Raw genomic sequence first — 15858 nt, forward strand, 5'->3', positions numbered from 1 at the left:
CAAGTTTGAACGTACTTGATGGTGAATATCATTCATCCTTTCCGATAATACTTTCACAAACTCTGACACATTTTCAGGCAACTCTTCATAAGGTGGGTGTCCTGTTGACAGATCCACTGGCAACCGAAGTTCCTGACCAAACATCAACTTTGCTGAAGTGTATCCAGTGGCTTCATGCTCTGCTGTCCTATAGGCCATCAGCAGTGGAGACAGTAAGACATCCCAGTCATCTTGGCGGCTATTACAAAACTTTTGCCAATTCCTGTCCCAGTGTCCAGTTGTACTTTTCTACCATCCCTTTGGACTGTGGGTGAAGTGGCGTTGTTCTGGTCTTTCGGATGCCAAACAACTTGCAGCATTCTTGGAACACGGCTGATTCGAAGTTACGGCCTTGATCTGAATGCAGTTCATATGGCATACCAAATGTGAAGAAGAAGTCACTAATAGCCGAAGCTACAGTTGTAGCTTCCTGATTTGGTATTGCATATGCCTCAGGCCACTTGGTGAAATAATCCATCACCACACAAATGTACTTGTTTCAGGCACGAGTTTGAGGCAAAGGACCAGCAATGTCAACGGCTACTCTTTCCATTGGTGCGCCAACTTGATATGACTTGATTGGAGCACGTCCCTTATGCTTGGGTCCCCTTTTAGCACAACATGTACTGCATGTTCTGCACCATTCTTCCACATCTTGTCTCATATCTATCCAGTAAAATCTTTGTCGTAGGTGACTCAGTGTCTTCTTAACTCCGAGATGTCCTCCTGTTAAAGTATCATGGGATTGACGTAGCACAACTTTCCGCAACTTTCTTGGTATAACTGTTTGCCAGGTCGTCACTTTCCCATCTGCAGTTTCCCATCTCCGGAGAAGAATACCACCTTCAAGCTTCAACTGGTCCCATTGTGCCCAATAGTTCTTTGTCACAGGGCTTGGACTAGACACCTTCTACCAAGCAGGGTGCAAGACACTTGCTTTTAGAGAATCAATTATTGGCTTCAAATCTTGATCTTTCTCCTGTTCTGCTTTGATATCTATATTTGGTTCCACTTCATCATAATCAACTTTTTCAGTCGGCTTGACTTCAGCTTGATGACACCTAATTAGTTCAACCTCTCTTTTAACAGTTACCGGAACTTGGCCTTTGTTGTTCCCAAACGTCATTTTATCAAAATTAATTACAAACTTCCTTGGTAGTAAATAGTCCAACCCTAATATGCATTGGTCTTCAATGTCAGCTAAGTATACTTTCTGTCTGTTTTTCACGCCCATGAGCTCGATAGTTACCAACACTGGTCCCCACAACCTTGCGTAATGTCCTGTCACACCACAGAGCTTCTGTACAGCTTCTGGTACGCCTTTGTGATCTAACATCTTAATACTCACAAGGGTTTGCTGAGATGCAGAATCTATGACAAAGTTGCACCTTTAGCCATCCAGCTTCCCTGTCACATAGACACTATGTGTGCTTGCCATTTTACACTTAGCTGTTGGGACTTTCACGATAGGGGTTGGCGAGTGTCCCTCAACACCAACCACTACTGGTCTCCCCGAGGCTGACTTGTTGGTAATATTCTTCTTACACTGGCTCCTCTTATGTCCTTGCTTTCCACAGTTCCAACAACCTTTCTGGGTAGCAGCCTTTCCTGCTGTGGCATCTCCCCTGTGTTGAAGTTGCCAGCATTGAGCTCTCTTGTGCCCAGGTTTATTACAGTGCCAGCAAAGTCCCTCGGACCTCTGTGAAAGCTGACCTTTTCTGGCCTTGAATCCAGATGACTGTACCAACCTTGGTACCTCCGTGCTGGATTTAATGTAGGATTAAAATTCAAGAGCTCTGGCCATTGCATCCTGCATGGTAGAGGGGTATGCTTGCTTCACTTGTATCTTTACTTGTGGACAGTCCAAGGCATTTACAAACTGATCCCTCAGCAACAACTTGAGGAGATTGGGTGGTGCAGTTGGGTAGGCCTTGTAGGCCATACTTTCCAAATCCTGTGCCAGCTCCTGCAGGCTCTCCCTTTTAGCACGGACTCTCGTCCTAAACCTAGCCGTGTAGACTTCTGACTGATTTTGGGTTCCATACCTGAGTTCTAGAGCCGCTACCAGTGCTCTATGGTTGTGTCTGTCGTCTGCTGTCAACTGTCCATGTATTTCCAGTGGTTGTCCCTTCGAGCTCGTTGCCAGATATACTGCTCTCTGCTCCTCTGTCCATCCATTCATTTCTGCCAGTAGCTCAAATTGTGCTCTATATGCTTCCCACGGTGCCTTCCCATCGAATTCCTGTAGCTTCCTTCGTACTGGATCACCCCTATTGCTGACATTCATATCTGGGATGTGACTTCTAACAGGGCTGAAGATGTCTGCATTAGGGTTTAGCTGCGGGGTACTTCTTGCCACTGTTGTTGACTTTCATGTAACTGTTGGAGACTTTCTTCCTGTTTCCTTTCTTGTTCCAGTTGCCACTGCTGTAATCTTTCTTCTTGTTTATTTTCTTTTTTCTCCAACCACTGCTGTAGTCTCTCTTGTTTATTTTGCTGTTCGAGCTGCCACTGTTGCAGGTTTTCTTGCCACTGCTTTTGTCTCTCTTCTTGTTTCTTTTCTCATTCTTCTTGTTTCTTTTCTTTTCCTCCAACAACTGCTGTAATTTCTCTTCTTGTTTCTTTTCTTTTTCTTCTAACAACTGTTGTAATCTCTCTTCTTGTTTATTTTCTCGTTCTTCTTGTTTCTTTTCTTTTTCCTCCAACAACTGCTGTAATCTCTCTTCTTGTTTATTTTGTTGTTCGAGCTGCCACTGTTGCAGGTTTTCTTGCAACTGCCGTTGTCTCTCTTCTTGTTTATTTTCTCGTTCTTCTTGTATATTTTGCTGCTCTTGTATTGCTGCCATCAAGTCTGCTAAGCTGTAGTTTGATTTGCCGCCACTTGTTTCCATCTTCTTCTTTTTATTTTTGATCCTACTTCTGACACCAATTTGTTATGTCTCTGTATGTTTGTTTGTTAATTTTTCTACGATACGAGTCCTTTCTTAAATAAAACTCATTTATTCTTCCTCAATACAACTTTGTAATGCACTTAATTTTCACAGTTACACACACTATAGTTCACAACAATTCACTCATTTTCTACCGCGCTTGACTTAATTGTCCGTCTCCGCCAACTATAGTTCCGATCACTGTATCTGCTATCCTCGGTTCCCGCCGACCATAACCACTGACCTTGGTTCTCCACTCTCTCTTTTTCTCTCTGCCTCTTGCTTCGTCTCTGCCCCGCTCTCTCTGTCTAGTGCACTTATATACAATAATACCGCCTGTTCTATATATAACGGAAAGTGTAACCATTCTGTGAAGGCAACAGTTCAACTCATTATTCTGCATACTTGAGACACTGCAACTAAAGAAAAGGCCCGGCATGGCCAAGTGGTTAGGGTGCTTGACTCGCAATCTGTGGGTTGCGGGTTCGAATCTCCGTCCTACCAAACGTGCTCATCCTTTCAGCCATGGGGGTATTATAATGTGACGGTCAATCCCACTATTCGTTGCTAAAAGAGTAGCCCAAGAGTTGGCGGTGGGTGGTGATGACTAGCTGCCTTCCCTCTAGTCTTACACTGCTAAATTAGGGATGGCTAGTGCAGATAGCCCTCATGTAGCTTTGCACGAAATCCAAAAACAAACATGAACTAAAGAAAATGTACCCAATGCTTCTACCATTCTGCAGGAAAAAACAAGTGTATTATAAAAATTCAGATGGTTATGTTTTCACACCTTGTAGAAGTGTTCAATAAATGATTTACCTAATGAGATATAAAATGTAAAAATTTCATTTTATTGTTTCAGTGGTACATAGTTCTTATAACAATAATAAGTCCAATTTAACCTGAAAACTTGTGTGATTTGTATTATTAAACATTGTTATTATTACCCTTGTTTGGTTACAGTGATGTAGTAGCAGAACTTCCTTTTATTTTGATGCATCCAAAACCTGAAGAGCTAGTAACCACACTGTCAGATCATCAGTCAATTTCAGAGAAAAGTGAGGCAGGAAATAATGTTTCTTTTGATACCAATTTGATCCAGCTTGATATGTAAGTGCTAAAATTTGTCATGAAAGATGTTAACTAAATCACACTAGTCACTTATTAAGGACTAATGTAGTTAAATTAAAATTATCATGGTTTACCAGTGACTTTTGTTAGGTATAAAAAAAGTTGAACAATAATCCTAACTATCTATAATAATTAAGTCCCAAGTGTCAGTGAACCAAATAAGAAAATATATCCTACATTGTGCCAGACGTTTCACGTTAGCTAACAACAAAGTTATCATAGTGTGTCAATGATACATGTTAGGACTACAAAGATATGAGAGTCCTTCAAGTTTCTTATTTTACCTTAGTCATAAGTTTTGCTGTACAAAATAAAAAAAATAAGTAATACAATGTGTCAAATGACCATGTTAGGCCTAACAAAAATATGGAAAACTCTTTTAATTAAAGTTTTCTTACGAATTTATATATTTTATTTCTAATTTACTTAGTTTCATACAAGGGCAATACAAGAAACACTTTCTGTTTGCTTGGTTTAGTGTAGAGCTACATAGCAAACTATGTGTGCATTGTCTACCATTTGGAATTAAATCCTGGACTTTAGCATTGTAAGTCTGTAAACTTACTGTTACCACACTGGGAGACACCCTTTTTAAGTTAAGAGATTTCATTACAATTTAAAATCTCATTTGAAAGATCTAATATTGGGAGATTATAGAAAAATCAAATTAATTTGCTATTAATCTTTTCTTTTGATGTTGATATAAATAAGAATATATATTTCTTTAAGACTGAAGTATCCAAAAAATGGAATTTGTAATTTTTTTCTCACCTCTTATCTAATTTTTTCTGTATATACAATATCAGGCAGGTGGTAACACTGGCTATGGTTTGGCTTGTTCATTGAAATGGTATTTTAAATATCTCCTCAATAGGTCATCATAACTTTACAATACTATACAGTGTTTCCTTTTATAACAATATTTATGTAATGACTGAGTCACAAGCTCTGGGAATATCTGTAATTGATATAGCAAAAGTTTGAATTTCTTGTTCTTTCTTCTGCTTCTCTTTTTATTAAAAGGTAACTCAAAAACCAAATCAATAGTGTCAACCAATTTCACTGAGGTGACATAGTTTCAAACAGAGTATCTGCTTTTATAAGTAGTATTAACTATTAGTAATAAAAAAAATCATAATTCTAGTGTAAACAATGTTATCATTATCCTTTGAAGTTAACTTTCTTACAGAAATTTGGTGTTACTTTAAAAAGCTCAAGTCCAGGGTGAAACAGAAATTGCCAGCCAATAATAGATACAGAATAATTATTACAGTTGGAACCTCACTGTATTTATAACTTGCTTATAAATACAACCTTTCTATGTCTGTTGAAACACTGTATTATAAAACCAAGCAAACAAGTAAAGAAAAACTTTTCACAAAAAAGAAGTAAATGTAGGGGTGGCTAATATCAATCTTTCAAAAATAATGCTAACAAGATAGTAGGGATGACATATGCATCTTCCCTACATATATGGACTTATATTAGTCATCCCTACATTTACTTCCTTTTTTGAAAAGCTTTTTCTTTACTTGTATATAGTGTTATTAAAGTATACATGTGTTTTAAGTGTGTTAACTAGCTGTCACTATGCAGCATCCATTTCAGCTCCAAGCATACATGGGATGAGTTAATATACATAGACTGACATTTGGTAGGTGATAGTATGAGTAGTGAAGAAATATTTTATATTACATTTTCATTAAGTATAGCAAAACATTTTCATTTCTTTAAGCATTTTATGGTGGGTTAGCAGTAAGTTTCAGGACACAGTAATAAGACAAATTTGACCAGAAAACCCATGTGATTTGTATTAATAAACAAAAAGAGATAAAAATAAGTGTTTTTAAATGTCTTATTAGGTTACAAGTCTAGCTCAAAAACTTCTAGAACCTCTAAAATACATATCTACAGTATTTTTACGTATCCCTGTATATTCTATCTGATATTTACTCTCCTCAGCAACAAACGTTTGCTAAATCAAAATTGTAGGATGAAATGAACAATTGATAACTCTATTATCAAATATATAATACCATGTTGAATGGCGTTTGTAAAAGGTTGTGGCATGCACATGAAGTTAACCCTATCGTGACGGGTGGGGGCTAGAGGGCATGTCATCACTTTTATAGAATTACATTCAAAATTTTATTTATATCAATGAAATTTGGTATTAAAGTGTAGATTATAATTCAAATTTTAGTATTATATATTAGTTAATATCTTAATTTTAAAGTAAATATAAAAGAAAATTGTTAAATATCAATTTTTGTGTGTCATACTGGTATGCCAACTTCTGTGTTTGGTCAGGTTACATTTTATGTCTATAGTTTTATTCAAATTATAAACCCAAATTTCCAATATTGGCAAGCTAGAATATAAAATAAGAACCTCCTACCTTTTCTATTTGCTGAGATATCATGATATTTATTGAATCCATCATATTGGCTCTGCCAACCACTTCATTATTTGAGAAGACTTGTTTATCTATGCCTGCTTTTTACTATACCTATAAGTTTAGGTATTCAAAAATGCATATCTATCTATCTATATATATATATATATATATAAAGCCTACAAAAATGATTTTTTTCAAAATTCACCTGTGAATTTGGACAAGGCTTACAACAAGGGTTAGTAAGTACCACTCACGAGTGCAACAAAAAACTTCAATCACTGTAAGTAGTGGAGATCATTGTTTTCTGAATATTCTTTATTTACATAGGAAATAAGTGTAAAAAGAGTAGAAGAAACTCAGGAGATGTACTTTGGAACTTTGTTGTCCATACTGATAGGGACAGATAGTACTATTCATTTTGTTTCTTCAAGTTTCTAGGACATATGTTAGCAATATAATAACTCCAGAAAATAAGTGTGTAAAGGTGAGAAGTGTAAACTCTGACCATAAGTACTTTGAAATTTTGTGATCAGTACTAACAATACTATACATTTTATTTTGCATTTGCAACCTTTATTTTCACTATACTTTGATTACTTCCTATAACCTGGAGAATCAAGTATAATGTTACAGTGAAGAAAGTAACAGATAAAATATAAAGCTTAATGAAAATTAAAATAAAAATGAGTTTTTTTATTTGTTTTCACTATTTTTATTATAAAAGTAACTAAAATGTAAAAAATAGAAACTTATTAGGTAATATATTTAAAGAAAAATAATTAAAATCTTCATATGCACCAGTTAGACATGTTTCTAAGGTCAATAAAACAAAAATTAATAAACATAAATAGATTTATACTGCCATGAGATTTAGGCTATTTAGAATATACATTTGTGGTTTCCTGTTACAATTTGCAGTTGCTCTAGGGAAAAAATAGGTAATTTAGATTTATTTCTTAATTTTTATGATGATTACAAGGTCAGTCAAATCGACCAACACTATATAGAGTTAACTCTCTCAATACTGGTCCGATTAATTTGACCAACCACATGACTTTTTGTACTCATTCAGAGTCTTTATAGATCTGATACTTCTAACTTTTAATATAATGTGTATATCTTCATGAAATTTGGTAGTCTTTCAGTAAACATTGTAAGTCTTTCACATTCAAAAAATCATATTTTTTGGTAAAGTATTTTTAATAAACTAAAAAAATATTTGTTCATGAATATATTGTTTATTTGTTTTGAATAGTGTGTGTGCAAAGTGATTTTCATGTTAATATCAAACATACTTTTCTTCATCTCAAAAATCTCAAATTTCAGTTGTGTAATCTCTAAAACCTCTTAAATACATTTCAGGTGTTTGTTTTCAGTAAAATTTTATATCTTATTTGTTATTTTCTCCACTCTAATTCTATACAAGGCTGGTCAATTTGACCGACCTTGTAACCACCAAAAAAAATCGAAATAAATCTAAATTACCCTCTTTTTCTTTCTAGAATGACTTTAAATCTAACATGAAATTACATTCATTTGTCCTAAATAGCTTTAAACTTGTAACAGTGCATGTCTTGTGAGATATTTTTATTATATTATTATTATTAGTTATTTTACCTAATCTAACCTTAACTAACCAGAGAGTTCCCTATTTTTCCATTTTAGTTACTTTTATAATAATAAATAAAGAATAAATATGAAGACCAAGAAATAAAATACTTAACTGTGTATTCTTTTTTTTTTGCTTGTTAACTGTCGATGACACTTAACCAAATTTTTTTTTCATACTAATGGTAGTAATGCACAAAATATACTAAAAGAGAAATTGACAATTATATGTTCAAAACAACACATAATGTAATACGTCATTTGCTAGATGAAAACCATAGCTTTTTATTGGTTATAGATAGTATAGAAGTAAGTATAAGAGAGAACTATTAACAAATCCTTAAAGAGAGGATGTGACAGGTAGGTGTGGCAAGAGGGGTTTGATTTTCTATCTGATGGCTCTGTAACTAAACAAAAATTAAAAGCTATAAAAATTATGGTTTGTCTGAGAAATGAATATTTTAGAGTGAGTAATTTATATTGAATTTCCTATTTATTGGAAGGTGGTGAATAAAATAGAGAAGATTGGATGCCTTCAGAAAATTTGTCATCTTTCTCACACTAGGGGAAATTCAGGATTTTTTTAATTATTGCTTTATAAAATTAAGAACTTAAAACTTATATACTATTAAAGTATGGATTATTAGCTATGATTTTGTGCTATACTGATTGGTATAACTTAAACAAAAAGTAGTTTAATAAAATTTTGAATGTAAGCCACTAAAATCTCGTGACATGCACAGTAAATGATGCCCAGGCAGATAATGTTAACATTGACAAAATAACTGATTAAATATTCAAAAGTTTTATTCAATAAACGTTTGATGATTATCTAGAAGGATACAAAGATTACACAATTGAAACTTGACAATTTTCAGATAAAGAAAAGTATTTTTAATTGTAAAATCAAAATTAATTTTCACATTGGATAGTCAACATTCTAAAAGAAAAGATTCACGACCAAATCTTTAAGAAAAAAATCTTAATACTTAATATAAAAACATTATATATTGTGTATCAAAGCCATGTAATATTTACTAATAATTTTCAAAATTCTGTAAAGATATGCCTAAATTATCAAAAATTATAATATAAATGCTCACATAGATACTTTCGTGGTTACAAGCTGGGTGGATCCTACCCAGCCCGTATTCGTAGGGTTAATGAGTTAAAATGGGATATATAGTTTTTATTGTGAATTGATATACTTTGTTTGGTATATTTTTTATTTTTAACTTAGTGTTTTTTGAAAAATCTATGCATCACTATCCAAAGTTAAAAAAAAGGGTTTTTGAAACATATTACAAACTGTGGTTTTAAGAACACTGTTATAATACTTCCCATAAACACTGACATGTTTCTTGTAAAATGTTTTACTCAATATATATATCATGAAATGCTTTAAAGAAGAGTATTTTTATATTTGGGTGATGATTTCATCAAATACTGATAAACAATTTTGCAGAGAAGGAGTCAATGATTCAACTTCTCGAGAGGATGATTTTATTTTTGAAGATTTTGCAAGGTCAAGACTTAGGGGAGAAACTGAAATCTGAATGTGAAATTTCAACGCCTCTGTGAATCTCAGTTTAGAAATTCCAACATTTAACTCAGTTGATTCTCAGTGGCCAATTGTAATAATGTTTTTATGAAGCCCTGCTGCTGTTGCATGGTTTGTGATGCTGTATTCTTTATTCATGTGTGTGAGTGTTGTCTCTGTTATTCATGTTAACATATTAAATATCTTATACATTATTATGAGCTTCAGTAGCATCAGTATTGATGGTACATTATCCTTGTACTCAGAAAAACATGGCATATATATGTTGCTGTGCATATAAGTGTCCTAGTCCAGTTTTGTATCTAGTGAAAGTTTGTATCTAATCTATTTGTTTGAACCTTTCCACAAATCAACATACAAACACAACAGCAGTCAGTAATTCTTTTGGTTTTGAGATTAAGATTGTTATGTTTACAGTTGCTCATTTATCTTTCTATTGAAGGTTGTAGCCAGGGCCGAATTTAGAAATGTGGGGGCCCTGGGCTGCCTCTATTATGTGGGGACCCCTTTCAGAAAAAAATGTATTCATCAATACATGATATAAAAATAGCTGTAATCATGCCCTCTTTAAAACGTCTCTACTTACAGTCTTACTCATATCTAGCCACAAATTTCTTAATAAATCTGCAAGTTATTAATTACACAAAATTAGACATAAACTCAAACACATACAAATCAGTTTGGTATAAAAAATAATGTTTATTATATAAAGTATTGTATGAAAAAACATGGTATTTTATCATATTTCACCAGAGTTTACTAACATGTGTTTTTTGACATAGTTCAAAGGAAAGTGTGTAGTGAAGAAATAATTACAATATACCAGGAACTTTTCATGACTTTTGTTTAGCGAAATCCTTGATAATATTACTGAAGTCCAAATCATGCAGTATGTCATACTCAATACTCATTATCGCTAGCTTACTAAGCCGTTCATGTGTCATTGCTGTTTGTAGCCTTTTCCTAATAATTTTCATCTTACTGAATGATCTTTTTCCTCTACGGTTAGTAACCATTAAAACAAGATAAATATGAAGAGCTGTTTTAACATTGGGGAAAGTATCTTTCACAGATTTTTCAATGATTAGTTTGTACAGAAAATGGTGCTGTCCAATACAGTCATTTTCTTCATCTTTAAAAACCTTTGAAAACTCGGCGAACTGAATCAGTTCAGTACCTAGGGAGCCATCTAACTCTTTGTTGTACTTGTCAACTAGAATTTCTGCTGATTGTTCAATTTCTTTCATCGTCAGTGTTTCCAGATGACCCAAAAATCCAAAATTTGAAACAAGTTTTTCATATGCTGACAAATGTTGATCAAGTGAGCTCGCAAACTGATCAGTCGCTGGTAGAAAATTCTCTACATGAAACTTCTCTGAAGCTGTAAGGTTTGCTTCTGATTCTTGGCCGTAGTCCAGATGATTAAGGCAAACATTTTTTTGCCTTTCTGTGTTTTTGCATAAGCTGTTGTGCCTGATTTCTTAATGCCTTGAGCTTCAAATGTATCATTAGATTCACGTTTGTTTTCAACAAACTTCTTAATTGATTTAAGATTTAACAGCTACAACTGCAATATTCAAGTCAAGTGTTAGATCTTGCAAAACAAGTGTTGTTGCATTTGCCCTGTGTAGAATTTCATGCCGGAACACTGTACATATACCAGTTTCTAACATACACATATGCTCCAACAATCCTTTTGCTTGACCAACGTGTTGTAGTTACTTTCTTAGGTACAGTGACTGGACCATCAGCAGTTTTTAGAATATCAGTAAGTATTTTATAACGATGCGTAGAGGCTGAGAAGAACACATAGACTTGTTCAAGGAAGGAAAAAAAACCTACAGCTGCTGGACAGCATTCTGCTGCAGCCTTTCCCACTAGATTCAGTGAATGCCCTGCACAAGATATCCAAGCTGCCAGGTTGTTTACACCAGCTACTGTGGTTTGAAGGCCATTGTATCTTCCACTCATTGCTGATGCATTGTCATAAGACTTGCCACGGCAGTTTTTAATGTCTTATCTCACAAATATCAAGGAATTTAATCAAGCCATCAAACATCTCCTGTGTTTTGTGTCCCTGGTTTGGCATAAATGTCACAAATCATTCAACTGGTGTAGTATTTACCATGTATCGGAATATAAGCGTCAGCTGATCATAACTACATAAGTGTACCCTTTTAACATTATTACAGCATACATTCTTTTTTTCTGAACATCATTAATGCATACACCCCTCTGTTCCTAACATCATTAAGGAATACACTTCTCTTCTTAACTCTTGTAATGCGTATATTCCGATCTTGTTCTTTTTAACCATGTAACTGCATATATTTTTTTACAACCATTAATACGTTTATATAGCATTGTTACAATGGCTGTTTCCCTTTTTTTGTAACATCATCATTACATACATTAACAGATTTGTTATGTCTCTGTCAATGTTAATTAAATCCTTATGTTTCTACCACTAGCACTATTTAAGTTAAACAATCACTATTTATATTGTCCTCTTTGTAACACCAACTTTTTTGGTATAAATTTCCTTATCTTTTTCTAGCATCATCTATTAATTTATTTCTCATTTCTTCTTATCATTACCAAATACACTGCCGCCTGTCAAGTATCACCAGGAATACATTTTTCTACTTCTAATGTAACTGCTAAATGTTTACTTTTTGTTATACCAACATTTCTATATTAATTTCTGTTTAAAAGTCCTATTCACCATATTCTCCTGTTTCTATTCATCATATCTTCCTTTTATGTTCAGTTTCATTCTTAGTGAAGTTAGTGTTTTCAGATTTTATTTCTGTAGCTAATTTTTATAGCCAGTTGTCACAGTGTCAACATGGAAGTGAATGAGTCACAAAGAAGATTGTCACCAGTGGAAATAGTAAGGATGGGAAACATTATTTACAAGGAAGAAAGTAATGTTGAAATGCTTGATTTATGTTTGTTATACTAAGGAGCCTAGTGGTAAGAATCAATAATTAAAAATATTTTGCAAAACATTATAAGGGTTTGAGTACAAGTTTTGAATAGAAAAATATTATAATTTGATTTTTATGAATAGAAAACTGGAATTGAAACAGAGCACATAATATACTGTGATAAAGATTGTTAATAGTGTCACTGATCTGGAACAGAAAAGACGATGTATTATGAAGTTTTTAGTTTTATAAATAATCTGGAATGATAAAAATTATGATGATTGTTGATCATATCATTTATTTGTAATAGAGAAAATGAATAGAGTTTATCATAAATATTTTTAATTATATCAATTGCCTGGAGTAGACGAAATGATGACCTGTAAAAAAGGTAGTTTATTATATCAATTGTAAGAAACAAGAGTTGACAATCTGTAATAAGGATTTAATTGTATCAATGATATGGAGTAGAAGTAATGATAAACTGTTACAAAGTTAGTTCATAGGATGAGTGTCTGAAACAACATATTACAGCAATTTGTAGTAAAGTTTGTTGAATATATCAGTGATGATGAACAGAAAAATTTTTTTTAAGGTTTTTACAGTTGTAAGAACATTTTAGAAGTAAAAATAAAAGTTTTTTTAAATTTCACTAATTGTTTACACATTTACTATGAGAAAAACGTCTTTTTTCATAAAGTATATGGAAATACTGAATACATTAACCCACCATACTTTTGATAGCTTAGTTATTTAATACTTTTTCAAAATCTTGGAAGTAATAATTTGTGGCATGTTAACACATTTGTCTGTTAGTTAAGTAAATTTTATATCACTTTCTCAGTTTTATAGTTTTAATTTATTTATTTTTCATAGTTTTTTTATTTCACTAGTAAAGCCAATGTTTCCTTGGAATGATAGCTTATAAAAGCCAATCATACTTTGCAGTGAACAAGTCAGGTATATGGTTTTAGTATGATACAAGTTTCATATTAAACAAAGTAACTGATTATTTAAAAATGATATCACATGGATGTGTTGTTCACTAACTGCTTTATACAATTGATTCATCAGATAAAAACAAAGTTTTGTAATAAATGCTAGAAACACTGTAATATCAGGAAAACACCTTTAATTATGGATGTTTCAGAATTGTTTCAACTTCCATCATAAGCATTAAAACTCAAAAAGATAGTTCAAAATATTCTAAGTATGAAAACCAAAATTAGGCATTAAGTGAAATGTTTGATACAGCCAAAAGTTTAGAAAGAACACAAGATGTAAACATTAACAATGTAATGGATTATATGATAAAGCTTGCAGTAGAAATATGTTTACTAATGTGATTAAGAGGAAACATTATCAAAAAAGGCTTAAGTATAAACTCCTACATATTAGTTATTCACAAAAAATAAAAATTACTGATAATTCCCATTGGTGATCAATAAATGTAAAGAAAGATATAACACTTGTTTTTTGTATATAATGTTGCCTAAAGCTCTAAAAATTTTTCATTTTTTGTCATCTTAAAAATCCCTGAAATTAGGAAATTTGCTCTGTTTCCTGTCAGTTTGGCTTGTTGATCTGTTTCCTGTCAGTTTGGCTTGTTCATCTGTTTCCTATCAGTTTGTCTTGTTCATCTGTTTCCTGCCAGTTTGGCTTGTTCATCTGTTTCCTATCAGTTTGTCTTGTTCATCTGTTTCCTGCCAGTTTGGCTTGTTCATCTGTTTCTTGTCAATTGGGCTTGTTCATCTGTTTCATGTCAGTTTGGCTTGTTGATCTGTTTCCTGTCAGTTTGGCTTGTTGATCTGTTTCCTGTCAGATTGGCTTGTTGGTTTGCTAATGATATTCACTTTGACCTGGTGTTAATAACTGTGGAATCAGCAGAAAATCAGTTACTTAAGATTCTTTTGATAATAAAATTTAAATAAACCACAAGATGTAAGGTTAAGGCATCAATATTACATCTGTAAACAGATGGTACCTAATCTGGTCTTATCAGGAACCGTTTATGGTCATACTTTGTTATTTAGTACATCACAGTCATACTTTGTTATTTAGTAGTTCACAGTCATATTTTGTTATTTAGTAGTTCATAGTCATATTTTGTTATTTAGTAGTTCACAGTCATACTTTGTTATTTAGTACATCACAGTCATACTTTGTTATTTAGTACTTCACAGTCATATTTTGTTATTTAGTAGTTCAGAATCATATTTTATTTAGTAGTTCACAGTCATATTTTGTTATTTAGTAGTTCACAGTCATACTTTGTTATTTAGTACATCACAGTCATACTTTGTTATTTAGTACTTCACAGTCATATTTTGTTATTTAGTAGTTCACAATCAGATTTTGTTATTTAGTAGTTCAGTCATATTTTGTTATTTAGTAGTTTACAGTCATATTTTGTTATTTAGTAGTTCACAGTCATATTTTGTTATTTAGTAGTTCACATTCATACTTTGTTATTTAGTAGTTCACATTCATACTTTGTTATTTAGTAGTTCACATTCATACTTTGTTATTTAGTAGTTCACCGTCATATTTAGTTATTTAGTAGTTCACAATCATATTTTGTTACTTAGTGTTTTCCAACAAAGTTTCTGTCACCTTTTATTTGCTTTTTAAGAGGTACTCACTTAAATTACGAAAAATATGAAGTTTTGGGACAGCTATTTGTGTGATAGTACATTTATTTATTTATTTACACATATATATATATTTATTATCTCACGAATAGCTGATTCAAAATTTTCACATTTTTCACCCTTTTAGCCATTCTTGTACAGTGTGTCTGAAATGGGACATTTGTGAACTCAGTATTACATTTTCTACCGACAACTTTCAAGTTTTTACTTGAATACGATTTGGTGTCACACAAAAAGAGGGCTTGTTAGTACAATAACCTATACAGTCTGTTTTTTACTTGTTCTGAACTTTCTGTGAGTCACGTATTTTTGATCAAAACAATGTATCATATGATACTAAAATTTTAGAATGTTTTAGGAGCATACTTCCTCTAAATACTTATCGAGTTTTGATGAAAGAAATCATCATCGACAATATAGCTTGAAGGTGTTAATGATGTATTTTACATTATTTGTCCTCACATTATGATTGCGTGTCGTTCGTATTTTAGTTATTCATGAAGGTGTTAATGATGTATTTTCTTTTTTACATTATTTGTCCTCACATTATGACTATGTGTCGTTCGTATTTTAGTTATTCATAATTTTAAGAAATGTATTTTTGATCCCA

The 15858-nt window shown here is 32.7% G+C and overlaps 1 protein-coding gene across 5 annotated transcripts in view; it reads left to right on the plus strand.

The window, feature by feature from the left end:
- LOC106463108 (beta-arrestin-1-like) overlaps window positions 1-13249 on the plus strand; it is a 56291-nt gene extending 43042 nt beyond the window's left edge. For 4 of the 5 annotated variants that reach the window (XM_022390521.1, XM_022390520.1, XM_022390522.1 and 1 more), the window contains 2 exons: window positions 3933-4079; window positions 9572-13249. In XM_022390521.1, the coding sequence (XP_022246229.1) occupies window positions 3933-4079; window positions 9572-9662 (238 nt within the window). In that variant the 3' untranslated portion in view covers window positions 9663-13249. The remainder of the gene's footprint in view (window positions 1-3932; window positions 4080-9571) is intronic. The other variant, XM_022390523.1, reaches the window with a different exon arrangement.
- The last annotated feature ends 2609 nt before the right edge of the window (window positions 13250-15858 follow it).

Source organism: Limulus polyphemus, unplaced genomic scaffold (genome assembly GCF_000517525.1).
Source record: "Limulus polyphemus unplaced genomic scaffold, Limulus_polyphemus-2.1.2 Scaffold1326, whole genome shotgun sequence".
In the NCBI taxonomy this organism is placed as follows: domain Eukaryota; kingdom Metazoa; phylum Arthropoda; class Merostomata; order Xiphosura; family Limulidae; genus Limulus; species Limulus polyphemus.